We start from the raw sequence: 16,296 nt of genomic DNA on the forward strand, positions 1-16,296 counted from the left end.
CCTAGCCTTAGTTTGACTTGATTCATTGTATAAAACAACTTTTTTAACAAAATATGCCAGGGTCCCAGAGGACGCATTATGCCTTCTAAGGAGCTGATGAATCGAATTATTCTGCAGCGGCTTCGTGTCTACATGCACAAGAGTGGTGTTAATCTTTCTTAATTCATATAATACTTCCCAAACGGTCCCTTCAGTCGGAGGGTTTTCAGTGTTCAGGCGCGGGTGTTCGTGTTAGAATAAGCAGCGGTACATTTCATTATAGGTGCACACATGGAAACTGTACAGGGAACCAGTGCATCGACGGCAACGCTCAGAGTTTTTATTGCTAATGGTGGCACTTCATTTCAATTAGTCTTCAGATTCAGAGACACACTTTCACATTTTAAAAGTCGTTTACATTCAATTTAGGAACAGCTGAGTTTCTCCTTCGTTAAAACAGAATACAATAAAACACTTATTATAGGTGACTTTGTGATATATAACTTAAATGACAGTATTTTTGGAATAATCACAGTAGTGTTGACGTAGTGTTAAATTCCCTCTTTTCTAATAATTATAATATCTTTTGAGAGTTTTTTAAACCTTCAAATTAATAACAAATCCACTAAATGATGTTTTAAATATATTTAAAGATGACAAGGTTAGGTCCATGTTACGCTTCATAGTTTCATTTCAATAAATCAAGTATATAATATTTGAGGAGATTGTGTGTGTGTGTGTTCTTGGTCCCAAAAGTGTTGTAATTAAAAATGTAAAATAACATTTCAGAATGAAAGGAAATGCTGAAAAGCTTTGGGACAATTTCACTAATCATTATTATTTAATGAGGAATATTCTACATTGTAATAATTATATCCAGAAATTAAGAGAATAAGATATGTTTGAATACAAAATAATCACATCTTTGGCCGATTTTTGGCGCTTATAAAATAAATAATTTTAAATAATATTCTAATTAGTGGTTATTTTAATATGAATTCATAATAATAACATTGTGTGTGTGAGACTGTGTGACTGAGTGCGTGTGTGTGACTGTGTGTGTGTGTGTGACTGTGTGTGAGACTGTGTGTGTGAGACTGTGTGTGTGAGACTGTGTGTGTGTGTGTGACTGTGTGTGTGTGTGTGTGTGAGACTGTGTGTGAGACTGTGAGACTGAGTGTGTGTGTGTGTGTGTGTGTGTGTGTGTGTGTGTGTGTGTGTGTGTGTGCATGCGTGTGCGTGTGCGTGTGTGTGTGCGTGCGCGTGCGTGTGCGTGTGTGTGTGTGTGTGTGTAACTGAAATCCCTACAGCTCGTTCAGACTGTTAATTATGTAGATTCCAAAATAACACTGATTTGTAATTCAGCTGTCAAAGGCAACATGATTGGATCCGATTTCCTTGGTTTATATATTAATACTAAATGTGATTCAACTGGTAAATGTCACACAGAAATAATGGTTCCCACTGGAGCCCACACTCAAACCATTGGCCAGCCAAATGATCCCTAAACTAACAAGAACATGACTGCAGGAAGTAAAGGCCCTTTCTTCTGTTAGACGTGTCAGGTTGCAGAGCGTTTCTGGACCCTCATTTCTCAGCCGCTGGCTTTTCTCTAACTTCATCAAATGCACGTTCAAAAGTGGAATCTGTGAGGCAGTGTTTCAGGAGAGGAGAGTCTTTACATTCAGTACGAGAAGGTTCGATGTGTCAAAGCAAGAGAGAGGATTTCAAAACACTGATTCTCAGGTGAGAGACTTCACCTCTACGCTCATTAGAGAGGAAGAGGAAGAGGAGGAAGAGGAGGTGTTAGGAATGGAAAGTGAAGTAGTGAAGAAGAGGAAGGTTTTGGAAAGTTATTAAAGGAATGGAGTGAGGAGGAGGAGGAGGAAGAGGAGGGTTTTAGGAGTGAAGAAGTGATGAAGAGGAGGGTCAGTAGGAGGAGATGTCTGAGGAGCTGCTGCTGGTGCTGGTGGAGGTTTGAGCTCTCTTGATGTACAGGTTGAGAAGCTTCATCTGTGGGGGGGGGAGACAGCAGGTATTAACACACACCCCCTTTGTATAACACACCCCCACACACACACACACACACACACACACACACACACACACACACACACACACACACACACACACACACACACACACACACACACACACACACACACACACACACACACACACACACACACACACACACACACACACACACTAAGGCTTTTATTTTGAAACTCTCGCTGCACTCTCCTGATTGAGCCGTGTTTCTAACAGGAAGTGGTGTTACCTTGCTTCCTGTGAGCTGGGCGAGGTACGGCTTCAGCTCCTCTCCGATCACAGCGTAAATGGCCACGAGGCAGAAGACGCTCGCCTTCCTCACGCTGCTCTCCGTGTTGTCGTAGCCCTGCAGGAACACACATTTTAATGATGTTATAATAAGCTACTTGAATGGTTGGTGAGAGTTATAATGACCTGCAGGAGTCCCGGGATGATGTCGTTCAGCAGCAGGTGCAGAGGGTCCTTGGCGATGCGTTCGATGGCTCTGGTCTGCACCTTGATGGCGGCCAGGTTGACGGGGTAGTCGGCCGTCTGCACGATGGGGCAGAGCACCTTGATGCACTGCTCCGGGTGCAGGGAGGACGCCAGTGTGGAGGCCGCTTCCTCTGCTGCTCGCACCACCTGCAGAGCATCATGGGTAATCTCAATACAATTCAAAAGGGCTTTACTGACATGACCACAAGGCGTTATAACAGAACGGCTGAGGTCCACTAGCCCTGGGTTCTTTAAGTCAAAGTTAAAAACCTTTCTCCTTAATGAAGCCTGAGATCCTTTAACCTCATCGTTGCACTTTTAGCTGCAGACAGTACGAGGAGAGCTGGAGCTCTGATGGAGTCAGGACTCAGAGAGACGAGGAGAGCTGGAGCTCTGATGGAGTCAGGACTCAGAGAGACACGAGGAGAGCTCTGATGGAGTCAGGACTCAGAGAGACACAAGGAGAGCTGGAGCTCTGATGGAGTCAGGACTTAGAGAGACACGAGGAGAGCTGGAGCTCTGATGGAGTCAGGACTCAGAGAGACGAGGAGAGCTGGAGCTCTGATGGAGTCAGGACTCAGAGAGACACAAGGAGAGCTGGAGCTCTGATGGAGTCAGGACTCAGAGAGACACGAGGAGAGCTGGAGCTCTGGTGGAGTCAGGACTCAGAGAGACACGAGGAGAGCTGGAGCTCTGATGGAGTCAGGACTCAGAGAGACGAGGAGAGCTGGAGCTCTGATGGAGTCAGGACTCAGAGAGACACAAGGAGAGCTGGAGCTCTGATGGAGTCAGGACTCAGAGAGACACGAGGAGAGCTGGAGCTCTGGTGGAGTCAGGACTCAGAGACACGAGGAGAGCTGGAGCTCTGATGGAGTCAGGACTCAGAGACACGAGGAGAGCTGGAGCTCTGATGGAGTCAGGACTCAGAGAGACACGAGGAGAGCTGGAGCTCTGATGGAGTCAGGACTCAGAGAGACACGAGGAGAGCTGGAGCTCTGATGGAGTCAGGACTCAGAGAGACACGAGGAGAGCTGGAGCTCTGATGGAGTCAGGACTCAGAGAGACACGAGGAGAGCTGGAGCTCTGATGGAGTCAGGACTCAGAGAGACACGAGGAGAGCTGGAGCTCTGATGGAGTCAGGACTCAGAGAGACACGAGGAGAGCTGGAGCTCTGATGGAGTCAGGACTCAGAGAGACACGAGGAGAGCTGGAGCTCTGATGGAGTCAGGACTCAGAGACACGAGGAGAGCTGGAGCTTTGATGGAGTCAGGACTCAGAGAGACACGAGGAGAGCTGGAGCTCTGATGGAGTCAGGACTCAGAGAGACACGAGGAGAGCTGGAGCTCTGATGGAGTCAGGACTCAGAGAGACACGAGGAGAGCTGGAGCTCTGATGGAGTCAGAACTCAGAGAGACACGAGGAGAGCTGGAGCTTTGATGGAGTCAGGACTCAGAGAGACACGAGGAGAGCTGGAGCTCTGATGGCAAACACTGACGGTTTATTTGGAGCTTCGGCCGGAGAATTCACAAGACATGTCACGGGGACGGTCTGAGCACACGGTAGAGATGAACCCTCCTGTAGCTCCAGGTTTGAACTAGTTCTGAGAGAATAATCAACATTCTTCAATAGAGAGACTAAACAGCTGAGGACACTGAATCACCCCGCTTATGGCTCGGGGTCATCTACACCCCGAGAAGGATGTGTTCCAGGTGTCCCACAACAATAACTATCTCTGACCGAGAGCTGCCCGGTCACAAAGTGGTAGCAACAATAACATGCTAGGGCAGCCCCTCCTTAAGGGAGATAGCGGCTGCTCAAGGTTTAGGGCGTCTGCGTCAGAGGGCGAAGGAAGACATGCAGGGGAAATTACTCCCTGACACTAAACATAAATGTCAAGAATACATGTGTACCAGAGTTGTTGGGGAATAATTTGCGGAGGTATTTAACCGTAGACACAGTACACCGTCTCTCTTCCCACGGCACAGGTCTCTCCAATCGGACCCATTTACTACTTTCCTCACTCATAACTGTTACATTTGATTGCGTCGAGGCTCTATGATATCCTCCACAGACGACATTTGAAGATATGAAATTGCTGATCACCACATTCATTGCATTTTGGGTGGTTTAGTCAACTTTGTAACACCCATGGTCCTTATAACAATTATACCTTTTTGATAAGGGTCATGGAACCTGGGATTATTTAAAGTCTGAGGGACAGAAGAGAACGTTTGGCTGTTTGAAGTGTATTTAACCTGTGAGACTCTCTTGGTCCAGAGGCATGGACTCTGCACGGTAACCTGTCTCTTATTATACTATAATATTTGACTTCAACCTTCTCTGTGTCTGTGTTTTTATTGATTCCTCTTTGTCTTGATCTTTAAAGTTGTGAGTGTTACATCAGATCCACGACTTGTTTTCATTCAGTGGTAGAAACAGACTTGTGGTGCGTTCAATGCCCCCTGTGAATGCCGCTCACCTCCTTGTGTGAGTCTTTGTGCGCCTCCAGTGTCTTCATGATGGTGAGCTCTGCGTAGTTCTTGAAACGCCCCGGCTGGTTCCTCAGGATCTCCTTCAGGACTCGGAGAGCCAAAGCCCGGATCGTGTGCTACAGGAAGAAGGACATTTCAAAATAAAAGCATCATACTTAACATCCGTCTCGAGTTACCCTGGAGACGGATAATCACTGTCGTGTCAAATGATCATATAATCATTGATCAGTTTCTCTCACTCACGTCTTTGTCTCCCAGCGTCTCCAGCAGCAGCAGCAACATGGTTTTGAAATGTTCCTCCCAGACCACCATACTGTCCTCTCGGGACACTTTGAGGAGCTCCAGCAGGGTCCCCCTCCTCTCCTCTAGGCCCCGCCTCTTCTCCTCTTGGCCTCGCCCCCTCTCCTCTTGGCCCCGCCTCTCCTCTGCCTGGCCAATAGAAAGCTCCTTCAGAAGATCCCCCACCAGCTGCAGCTGCTCCGCGGGGAGCACTAAAAGAGAAAGAGGGTCCCATTAATAAACGCAAAAATACCTTTTACTCATTTGTGTTGTATTTGTTGCATTTTGGGGCTTTTATTTTGAAAAACAACTCTCATTCTGAACCCGCCGTCATGATATAACGGCTTTTATTTTTGAAAAAAAAACAGCTGCTATGTGGGACCCACCAAAAGAGGAGGAGGGTCCCATTAATAAACAAAAAAATAACTTTTGACTATTGTGTATTGTTGTATTTTGGGCTTTTATTTTGAAAAACAAGCCTCATTCTGAGCTTGTTTTAATGATATAGTAAGCTTTTATTTTGAAAAACAAACATGAGCTTGCTGTAATGGTTTATAGGTAATTGCTTAGGCTTTTATTTTGAAAAAAAAGCATCATTCTGAGCTTGCTTTAATAATATAGTAAGCTTCTAAGGCTTTTATTTTGAAAAACAAGCATCATTCTGAGCTTGCTGTCATGATATAGTTAGTTGCTTGTAGGCTTTTATTTTTGAAATACAAGCCTCATTCTAAACTGCCTGTAAGGGTACTAGTGTTCTTGGGTATTTTATTTTTGAAAAACTGAGCACATACCTGGGAAGCTCTTGGGGCTCATCTTGTTTTCCACACAATCCTGTCTGCTTCCTGCACAGAAAATATGTGTATACACGGTGAAAACATGCATTAAAGATACAGTCACTTTTATTTTGAAAAACCCAGACCTTTACTAATGGGCTTCATTTATAAAGCACTTCATATTTGACTTCAAATCCCGAAGTGCTACAAGCAGTGAGCATGAACAGTATAAAAACAGCACACAACACGGTAGAATTAATAAAAAGCAATAAAAAACAAACAATACAAATAAAATAAAAGGGTGGTAATAAATAAAAGGTCTAGGGAAGGCTCTATTGAACAGATGTGTTTTGAGGCGTTTTTTTAAAAGCTTCCACGGTCTGTGGTGCTCTCATGTGGTCGGGGAGAGCATGTCAACAGGTCGGGCGCCGAAGAAGTTTGGTAGCGGTGCTTAGCAGCGAGGGCTAACAGCAACGGGACAGCTGGAAGGCTCTCCCGTTAGTATACCTCACGTCCGGGAATGAAACAGAGGCTTGGGATTCCGCCTGCTATCACACTAGTAGCCGGAGAGAGGCAAGCAGTCAGCCGGAGAGAATTTGGGCGATACAGCATATCGTCCCGACAGCCGTCAGGTCCAAAACCGTCAACAATCACAAGGTTTAGATTTAAAAGCACTTGTTAAACAGACTCAAAGTTTAGCCATGTAACTATAGCTTAAAAGCAGAACTGAGGCGTAGGAGAAGCGGCAAACAATCAAGCGCCAGCGTCCTCTCCCGTCATACTCTATGTATACCATGCCTGGGTGTTTTATTTTGAAATATAAAACTAAAGTAAGATTTTAAATGCACTTCTTGACTTTTTAATTGCAACAGATAATTAACAGAATAAGGTTTGGGGCCCCACCGTCGTCCTCCATCGCTCCGATGCTGTCGCAGTAGTTGAACGGGTTGTAGTCTCTGAAGCGGGGGCCGCAGAAGGAGCGTGGGGGGGGCGTGTTCAGCAGAGACGTCTTATTGTCCAGCGCTGTGCGGCCCCCCCCCAAAACCTCAGATTCTGGGGACAATCCAACTCCTCCCTGCAGACACACAGAAGAAAAAACGCCATTTATTTTGGGGGGAAATTGGGTTTTTCTCGTATTAATTTCCAATAAATAGATAACTTTCTTGTGTGTATGAGTGGAGAAAGTAGTCTGTATACGGACTGGTCGATAGCTGCTTTCCTCCTGAGGACACAGCAGTATTTAAACAGCATATAAACACTACTTTAAAGGTATTTGAACTGTATATAAACTGGATATAAACTGTATATAAACTGGATATAAACTGTATTTTAAGGGTATTTAAAGTATATTTAAACAGTATTTTAAGAGTATTTAAACTGTATTTAAACAGTATTTTAAGAGTATTTAAACGGTGCTTTAAAGAGCAACTTGCAGGGTTTTTTTTTTACTACATTTATGCTTAACCTTAACTGAAAATTACAATTAAAATGTTAATGCAGGATTTGATATGTTTTACGAGACATAAGGAATTCAGAGGGAAAGGAGCCGTTTTGAGCTCTGCTACTAAAAACTGCTTTTTTTTTTTACGTCAAACGCGTCATCACGTCACATGGGGGAGTTCACTTTCTCGGACTCGTTCTCTGCCCAATCCGCGGTAGTAGTTTGTAGTTGGTTTGAGCGGTTGTGTTTTAGTGAGCTGGTATTTTTCGGTAGTTTTAAATTGTATTTCTCCATTTGTAATCATGGTGCAGTATTGTGTTTGTGCAGGTTGCACAAACTCCAGCCTGTCAGGACATCGAGTCCAGAGTAAAAAGGACCGGAGCTAGCGTTGGTTCCTGGGTGCGTTGTGCATCCACCTCCCTGCAGCACATACTCTCCACAGCTTTATCAGGAAACCGTATTACTTCTCTCTCCCCCCCCCCCTTCGCTGCTCTCTCTCTCCCCCCCCCCCCCCGCCTTCGCTGCTCTCTCTCTCTCTCTCTCCCCCCCTTCACTGCTCTCTCTCTCTCCCCTCCGGTACACGGCACCTTAAGACATAGTGTGGAGTTGCATTAGGTAATGCTGTGGTGGCTGTACTGCTCCAGCCGTCTCCTTTGTGTTTGTTCGTTTCCCCCTGTCTGTGTTGTCTGTGTTGTTTGTGTTGTTTGTGTGTGCGTGGTGGCTGTCACTCCTGGCTCCCGGCTCAACCTCCACTCACCTGCTGCAATCAGCTGTGCACCCTCCCCGACTACACACCTGCTTTCCATCAAGCCATTTACAACGGCATATCAACGGAGGCTCCACAACCTTTCTCCGCCAGATCGTCAAGTATCAGCCGTATCTCTCTCTCCTCCGGTATACAGCACCGTAGTGTGGAGTTGCATTAGGTAACGCGAGATACGGCTGATACTTGCGCATTAGTTTCTGTTATGGATCAGTATCAACAGTCCTGCCAGTAACGTTACTATATAATCAATGCTACTTTAGTTATAGCCTGATATATGATAGCTAACTTCACAATGTTGTGATGTGACGTTAGCTAACATTCTGTAGCTAACGCCGGTCACTCACCAAGACAGCTGCTCTGTTCTCCACTGGTTCTCCTCACACCACAGCTCCATTTCTCTCCCATGGCCGTTATTTCTTCTAATCCTTGGCTGCTCCTGATCTCTTGGACGCCTAGCAGGCTCATAATTATAATCATATGCATTCAAATATATATTTTCAACCTCTTATGTGTCGAAACTAGCATTGTGATCCATGTTTATTAATACGTTAGACCGGCCGCTCTCCCTCTTGTGTCCCCCGTGTTACATCACACGCGGGAGGTCACGTGCCGAGGCTTTTTTATGAGGAAGTGAACATTTCTTACTAAAACGATGCCAAATGTCACTGTAGTTTATATTTCTGTATATTTTTTTGAAAATCTAGTGTATTCATCATTTTCCTACACATTTATTCACAGGTCTCTTTAACCTGCAAGTTGCTCTTTAAGGGTATTTAAAGTATATTCAAACATTATTTTAAGGGTATTTAAAGTATATTCAAACATTATTTTAAGGGTATTTAAAGTATATTTAAGTGGTATTCAAACTGCATTTTAAAGGTTATCTTAAGGGTTATGTCTGGGCTCCTCCTCCCCACCTTGCCGTCCCTCCGGGGCTCCGTCAGCTCCTCCTGGCTGCGGAAGCTGAAGTTCTGGATGGCCTCAGTGACGCCTCGCAGAGACGAGAAGATCTCCTCAGCGTTCAAGATCTCACTGTCCAGATCCAGCAGGCTGCAGGGAGAGGAGCCGCTTCATTAAAGAGACACTTTACACACGGAGCAGCAGCCGAACAGAATGATCTACACCTGATGATCGTCTGTTAACACAACGGCGTCCGTCAACAATATACACTGTTCTGTTGGAGCCTGTGAGCGAGCCCTGGGCCTCATGCAGGGAGAGAGTCACAAGTGGTCCAGAGCACTCTTTACAGTATATCTTGTTTTCATACTCCACTATAGCGTTACCTGGGAGAGAGACCCCCCGGAGAGCAGTTTGTGGGGGAGGTGAGGGGGCGAGGGGGGGTCCGGCCTGCAGGGGAACCAGAGGACATCTGCAGAGAGACAATACAGAGAAACACTGCTTCACACAACCTTTTTAAACACTCTGTGAGGTATTAAATATGTGTTATCATAAATATGAGACTGTGTGTGTGTGTGTGTGTGTGTGTGTGTGTGTGTGTGTGTGTGTGTGTGTGTGTGTGTGTGTGTCCTCACCATGCTGCTCCTCAGGTGGTTGTGTAACAGTCTGGTCGTTCCGTCCTGGAAGGTTTTGGGCAGAGCGCCGAGCAGCATGGTGAACTCAGGAGTGTTCAGCTCAAAGAGACAGATCAGCACCACCTGAGCAGCCTGTAACACACACACACACACACACACACACACACACACACACACACACACACACACACACACACACACACACACACACACACACACACACACACACACACACACACACACACACACACACACACACACACACACACACACACACACACACACACACACACACACACACACACACACACACACACACACACACACACACACACTAGAGTAAATGTCTGCAGCAGTGTCATGTGAGCGCAGAATTTTAAACATCACAGCATCTTCATTTAAATATGGAAAGTTAAAATGGATCATGATTAATATTTTAGGACAAACGCACACACACACACACACACACACACACACACAGTGACTGACCCACACACACACACACACTCGTCTCTCAGGCTTTGTTAGACTCGTCTCTCAGGCTTTGTCAGACTCGTCTCTCAGGCTTTGTCAGACTCGTCTCTCAGGCTTTGTCAGACTCGTCTCTCAGGCTTTGTCAGACTTGTCTCTCAGGCTTTGTCAGACTCGTCTCTCAGGCTTTGTTAGACTCGTCTCTCAGGCTTTGTCAGATTCGTCTCTCAGGCTTTGTTAGACTCGTCTCTCAGGCTTTGTCAGACTCGTCTCTCAGGCTTTGTCAGACTCGTCTCTCAGGCTTTGTCAGACTCGTCTCTCAGGCTTTGTTAGACTCGTCTCTCAGGCTTTGTCAGACTTGTCTCTCAGGCTTTGTCAGACTCGTCTCTCAGGCTTTGTTATACTCGTCTCTCAGGCTTTGTCAAACTCGTCTCTCAGGCTTTGTCAGACTCGTCTCTCAAGCTTTGTTAGACTCGTCTCTCAGGCTTTGTTAGACTCGTCTCTCAGGCTTTGTCAGACTCGTCTCTCAGGCTTTGTTAGACTCGTCTCTCAGGCTTTGTCAGATTCGTCTCTCAGGCTTTGTCAAACTCGTCTCTCAGGCTTTGTCAGACTCATCTCTCAAGCTTTGTTAGACTCGTCTCTCAGGCTTTGTCAAACTCGTCTCTCAGGCTTTGTCAGACTCATCTCTCAAGCTTTGTTAGACTCGTCTCTCAGGCTTTGTTAGACTCGTCTCTCAGGCTTTGTCAGATTCGTCTCTCAGGCTTTGTCAAACTCGTCTCTCAGGCTTTGTCAGACTCATCTCTCAAGCTTTGTCAGACTCGTCTCTCAGGCTTTGTCAGACTCTTCTCTCAGGCTTTGTCAGACTCGTCTCTCAGGCTTTGTCAGACTCGTCTCTCAAGCTTTGTCAGACTCGTCTCTCAGGCTTTGTCAGACTCGTCTCTCAGGCTTTGTCAGACTCGTCTCTCAAGCTTTGTTAGACTCGTCTCTCAGGCTTTGTCAGACTCTTCTCTCAGGCTTTGTCAGACTCGTCTCTCAAGCTTTGTCAGACTCGTCTCTCAGGCTTTGTCAGACTCGTCTCTCAGGCTTTGTCAGACTCGTCTCTCAAGCTTTGTCAGACTCGTCTCTCAGGCTTTGTCAGACTCGTCTCTCAGGCTTTGTCAGACTCGTCTCTCAGGCTTTGTTAGACTCGTCTCTCAGGCTTTGTTAGACTCGTCTCTCAAGCTTTGTCAGACTCGTCTCTCAGGCTTTGTCAGACTCTTCTCTCAGGCTTTGTTAGACTCGTCTCTCAAGCTTTGTCAGACTTGTCTCTCAGGCTTTGTTAGACTCGTCTCTCAGGCTTTGTTAGACTCGTCTTGTTAGAGGAGTTTTCTCATGCTGTGGTGGAGCTCTACCTGTTTACACCTGTCCTCCAGGTGTGTGTCCCCCACGGTGCTGGGTGGACCTGAGACCTCCCCCCCCCTGCTGTGGAGGGTCTGGGGGTGCCGTGGTAAAAAAAAGTGTGTGAAAAATAAAGAAAGAAACAAAGGATGGCGTGGAAAAGACTCGTAAAATAAAGCCAGCTGCAAAGGAGCCTCCAGACCAGCAGGTTTGAGTCATCTAAGTAAATCTATAAGGGTTCCATTATATAACAATTAGTATCATCCATAAATGGGCCTGTTCGTAACAGGGCTTTTCCAAAGTCACCCCACAGCACAGAGTGGTGCAGTGACGCGTCCTAAAACCCGGAAGGAAGCAACTGGTTCCCTCAACAGGGGTTTTTCAGACACGTCAACTCTTCAGAAATCACCAGTGGGGGCACTGTCGTAGAACAAAACATGATCCGTCTCTTCAATTCAATTCAATTCAAAACCTTTATTTATTCAGGTGAAAACCCATTGAGATCATTGACCTCTTTTTCAATGGCGACCTGCTGAAGTGAAATGTGTCCCAACCACAGACCTTATTTCCAGATATTTCCCAAAATCCTATGGAGAGATCCCATTGGCTCTGAGACAAGGTGAAATGCTAACTCACTTCCGGGTTTTAGGACTCGTCACTGCACCACTCTGTATACACTTGTTTTATTCCATTTAAAGTGGAAATACAAAACTTTTCTATCCTAGCTTTTCTTTGTGGTAAAATTGTTGCCCTGACAACCAGATCCCTTTTGGTTTTAGTTAGGTTTCGTTATTTAACGATCTCATAGTATTTTATTAACTTAATTATTTCCTGTCCTAGTCTCGATGTGTTCCAATGTGTTTTATTGGGAGTATGTTGTGGTCTTATTGTGTATGTCAAAGGTGTAGTTGTACCTTGCGTACGTCGGAGCTCTTGGGCTCCGTGGTCCAGGTGATGATCCGTGAGACGGCGAGTCTAGTTTCGCTGGAGTTAGAGAAGTCTGCGGGATCCATCAGCTGAGAGAGAGCCTGAACGTAGCGCAGGATGGCCACCTTCACCTTCAGGTTGGGGGTCTGCGTCTGATCCACGATGAACCGCATCAGGATGTTGAACTGCGTCTCGTACGGGAACGACTCCCTGTGCACACGCACGCACACACACACACACACACACACACACACACACACACACACACACACACACACACACACACACACACACACACACACACACACACACACACACACACACACACACACACACACACACACACACACACACACACACACACACACACACACACACACACACACACTTGTGTTGGGAAATTATTTATCTAATACATCATATTCAGTTTACTTGTATATAGACTCTTCTTGCATTCTTTGTATTTTATTTGTATTTTCTTGCACATTTAGGATGCATCAGGATACGTATTGAAGGTGTAGAAGTTGTACAAAAGCCTTTCAATGACGTAGTATGCTTGAAATAGTGTCTCTGGAGCAGCTTTACTCGACATTGAGAAACACCCAGAGTGTGTGTGTGTGTGTGTGTGTGTGTGTGTGTGTGTGTGTGTGTGTGTGTGTGTGTGTGTGTGTGTGTGTGTGTGTGTGTGCGTGTATACCTGGTGACGTCCAGCGCCCGCTGCACTTTGGCCTGAACGGAGCCCAGTAGCTCCGCCCCCATCTTCTTCAGCAGCTGAGTGAGCAGAACGAAGATCCAGTCCTGCAGATCGTCTCTGTGCAGGAGCACGAAGTCCACCAGGGTCTCCAGGAACATGCTGAACACCTGGGGAGAGAGGGTGCATCCTTTAGGGTACATCCTTTAAGGTACATCCTTCACTCAGGGAGAGAGGATACATCCTTTGCTCAGGGAGAGAGGGTACATCCTTTAGGGCACATCCTTTAGGGTACATCCTTTAGGGTACATCCTTCACTCAGGGAGAGAGGGTACATCCTTCACTCAGGGAGAGAGGGTACATCCTTTACTCAGGGAGAGAGAGAGGGTACATCCTTTAGGGTACATCCTTTACTCAGGGAGAGAGGGTACATCCTTTACTCAGGGAGAGAGAGAGGGTACATCCTTTACTCAGGGAGAGAGGGTACATCCTTTAGGGTACATCCTTTACTCAGGGAGAGAGGGTACATCCTTTAGGGTACATCCTTTACTCAGGGAGAGAGATTATTTATGCAGCACTTTTCACACAACACATGCAGCTTTATAAAATGACCCCAAGTTAAAAACAAACATCAAGAAATTCCCCTCAGATTATTTGTTAAGAACTTTAAAGGTACATGCAGCAAAATATAACATGTTATCAATCTATTAGCCTGTACATTATGAAGGTGAGACAGCACTTACTCTCTGGAGTGTGTGTGTGTGTGTGTGTGTGTGTCCACAGCGGCGACGGGGCATGCAACAGAAGAACACACTCCATTAGTCCTGCAGGTAATCAGTGCTTCATTCTGATTGGTTTAGGAGGATCTCACCTTGCTGTGAGGGTCTGCAAACATCCTGGTGAAGATCTCACAAAGCCTCTTCAGCTCCACCCGGCTGACGGAGGAAACAAGGCAGATTTAAGATAAGACGGGATTCACACAAGGTCAACGCTTTTGTTTTACTTGTATGTATACACCATGACACCAAGTCAAATTCCTCGTACATGTCAACCTACCTGGAAATAAACCTGATTCTGAGCGTCCTCTGGCTGCATTATTTGTGATTCCTCGTGATATTTACAGGTGTAACTGTACGGTACTCTCACCTGAGCGTCCTCTGTCCTCTCAGGAGGTTCTGCAGACCCAGCAGCCCCTCCTTCCTCTCGGTCCAGTTGGCGCTGGCGCAGTGGTTCAGGACCTCCGCCACGTCCTCCGTCTGCCGCAGGAAGCTCTGCGACCCGTTCCTGGAGCTGAAGGAGCGGTCGGAGCAGGCGGAGGACGCGTCGCTGTTAGCGTCGTCGTCAGAGTAGATCCCCGGGGACTCGAACCGTCTCCGGACCGGACGCCGCTGAGGGGGAGGGGGGAGGGTTACAGACAGCCAAGTGGAGAACAGTGCAGACAGATGCTCTAGATCTCATAATGAGAGGGGAACAGCATGCAGATACAGAGACGACTTCAAATCCACATGAAGCTTAATGCTAATGCTTTGGGGAAAATAGCGTGCGGCTACAGACTGACTCGTGCAGCTAGCTACAGACTCGTGCGGCTGCTGACTCGTGCGGCTACGGACTCGTGCAGCTAGCTACAGACTCGTGTGGCTGCTGACTCGTGCAGCTGGCTGCTGACTCGTGCAGCTGACTGCTGACTCGTGCAGCTAGCTACAGACTTGTGAGGCTACAGACTCGTACAGCTAGCTACAGACTCGTGCGGCTAGCTACAGACTCGTGCGGCTAGCTACAGACTCGTGCGGCTACAGACTTGTGCGGCTACAGACTCGTGACTCATGCGGCTACAGACTCACTCGTGCGGCTACAGACTCACTCGTGCAGCTACTGACTCGTGCAGCTACAGACTCGTGCTAGCTACTGACTCGTGCGGCTACAGGCTCTTGCAGCTAGCTACAGACTCGTGCGGCTACAGAATGACTCGTGCGGCTACAGAATGACTCGTGCGGCTACAGAATGACTCGTGCGGCTACAGACTGACTCGTGCAGCTACAGACTCGTGCAGCTAGCTACAGACTTGTGCGGCTACTGATTCGTGCGGCTAGCTACAGACTTGTGCGGCTACAGACTTGTGCGGCTACAGACTCGTGCAGCTGGCTACAGACTGACTCGTGCAGCTACAGACTTGTGCGGCTACAGACTCGTGCAGCTAGCTACAGACTTGTGCGGCTACTGATTCGTGCGGCTAGCTACAGACTCGTGCGGCTACAGACTCGTGCGGCTACAGACTCGTGCAGCTAGCTACAGACTCGTGCGGCTACAGACTGACTCGTGCGGCTACAGACTCGCGCAGCTAGCTACAGACTTGCGCAGCTAGCTACAGATTCGTGCAGCTACAGACTCGTGCAGCTAGCTACAGACTGACTCGTGCAGGTACAGACTCGTGCAGCTAGCTACAGACTCATGCGGCTACAGACTCATGCAGCTACAGACTTGTGCAGCTACAGACTCGTTCAGCTAGCTACAGACTCGTGCGGCTAATGACTCGTGCAGCTGCAGACTCGTGCGGTTGCTGACTCGTGCGGCTGCAGACTCGTGCAGCTGGCTACAGATTGACTCGTGCGGCTACAGACTCGTGCGGCTACACACTGACTTGTACGGCTACAGACTGACTCGTGCGGCTACAGAATGACTCGTGCGGCTACAGACTGACTCGTGCGGCTACAGACTGACTCGTGCGGCTACAGACTGACTCGTGCGGCTACAGACTGACTCGTGCAGCTACAGACTGACTCGTGCAGCTACAGACTCGTGCGGCTACAGACTGACTCGTGCGGCTACAGACTCGTGCAGCTAGCTACAGACTCGTGCAGCTAGCTACAGACTCGTGCAGCTAGCTACAGACTCGTGCGGCTACAGACTGACTCGTGCGGCTACAGACTCGCGCAGCTAGCTACAGACTCGTGCGGCTACAGACTGACTCGTGCGGCTAAAGACTCGTGCAGCTAGCTACAGACTCGTGCGGCTACTGATTCGTGCGGCTAGCTACAGACTTGT

At 47.3% G+C, this 16,296-nt stretch overlaps 1 protein-coding gene across 10 annotated transcripts in view; it reads right to left on the minus strand.

Annotated features, from left to right (window-relative positions):
• Positions 1-1,765: 1,765 nt before the first annotated feature.
• LOC307031882 (CLIP-associating protein 1-like) overlaps positions 1,766-16,296 on the minus strand; it is a 47,411-nt gene continuing 32,880 nt past the window's right edge. For 7 of the 10 annotated variants that reach the window (XM_079669429.1, XM_079669436.1, XM_079669433.1 and 4 more), the window contains 15 exons: positions 14,401-14,642; positions 14,126-14,189; positions 13,261-13,424; positions 12,551-12,773; positions 11,651-11,731; positions 9,789-9,920; positions 9,540-9,625; positions 9,174-9,306; positions 6,953-7,124; positions 6,068-6,118; positions 5,241-5,488; positions 4,985-5,113; positions 2,446-2,652; positions 2,261-2,377; positions 1,766-1,992 (listed from right to left, as the gene is read on the minus strand). In XM_079669429.1, coding sequence (XP_079525555.1) covers positions 1,909-1,992; positions 2,261-2,377; positions 2,446-2,652; positions 4,985-5,113; positions 5,241-5,488; positions 6,068-6,118; positions 6,953-7,124; positions 9,174-9,306; positions 9,540-9,625; positions 9,789-9,920; positions 11,651-11,731; positions 12,551-12,773; positions 13,261-13,424; positions 14,126-14,189; positions 14,401-14,642 — 2,133 coding nt within the window. In that variant the 3' untranslated portion in view covers positions 1,766-1,908. The remainder of the gene's footprint in view (positions 1,993-2,260; positions 2,378-2,445; positions 2,653-4,984; positions 5,114-5,240; positions 5,489-6,067; positions 6,119-6,952; positions 7,125-9,173; positions 9,307-9,539; positions 9,626-9,788; positions 9,921-11,650; positions 11,732-12,550; positions 12,774-13,260; positions 13,425-14,125; positions 14,190-14,400; positions 14,643-16,296) is intronic. The other 3 variants (XM_079669428.1, XM_079669434.1, XM_079669431.1) reach the window with 1 other exon arrangement.

Source organism: Notothenia rossii (genome assembly GCF_949606895.1).
Source record: "Notothenia rossii genome assembly, chromosome: 3".
NCBI classification, from domain to species: domain Eukaryota; kingdom Metazoa; phylum Chordata; class Actinopteri; order Perciformes; family Nototheniidae; genus Notothenia; species Notothenia rossii.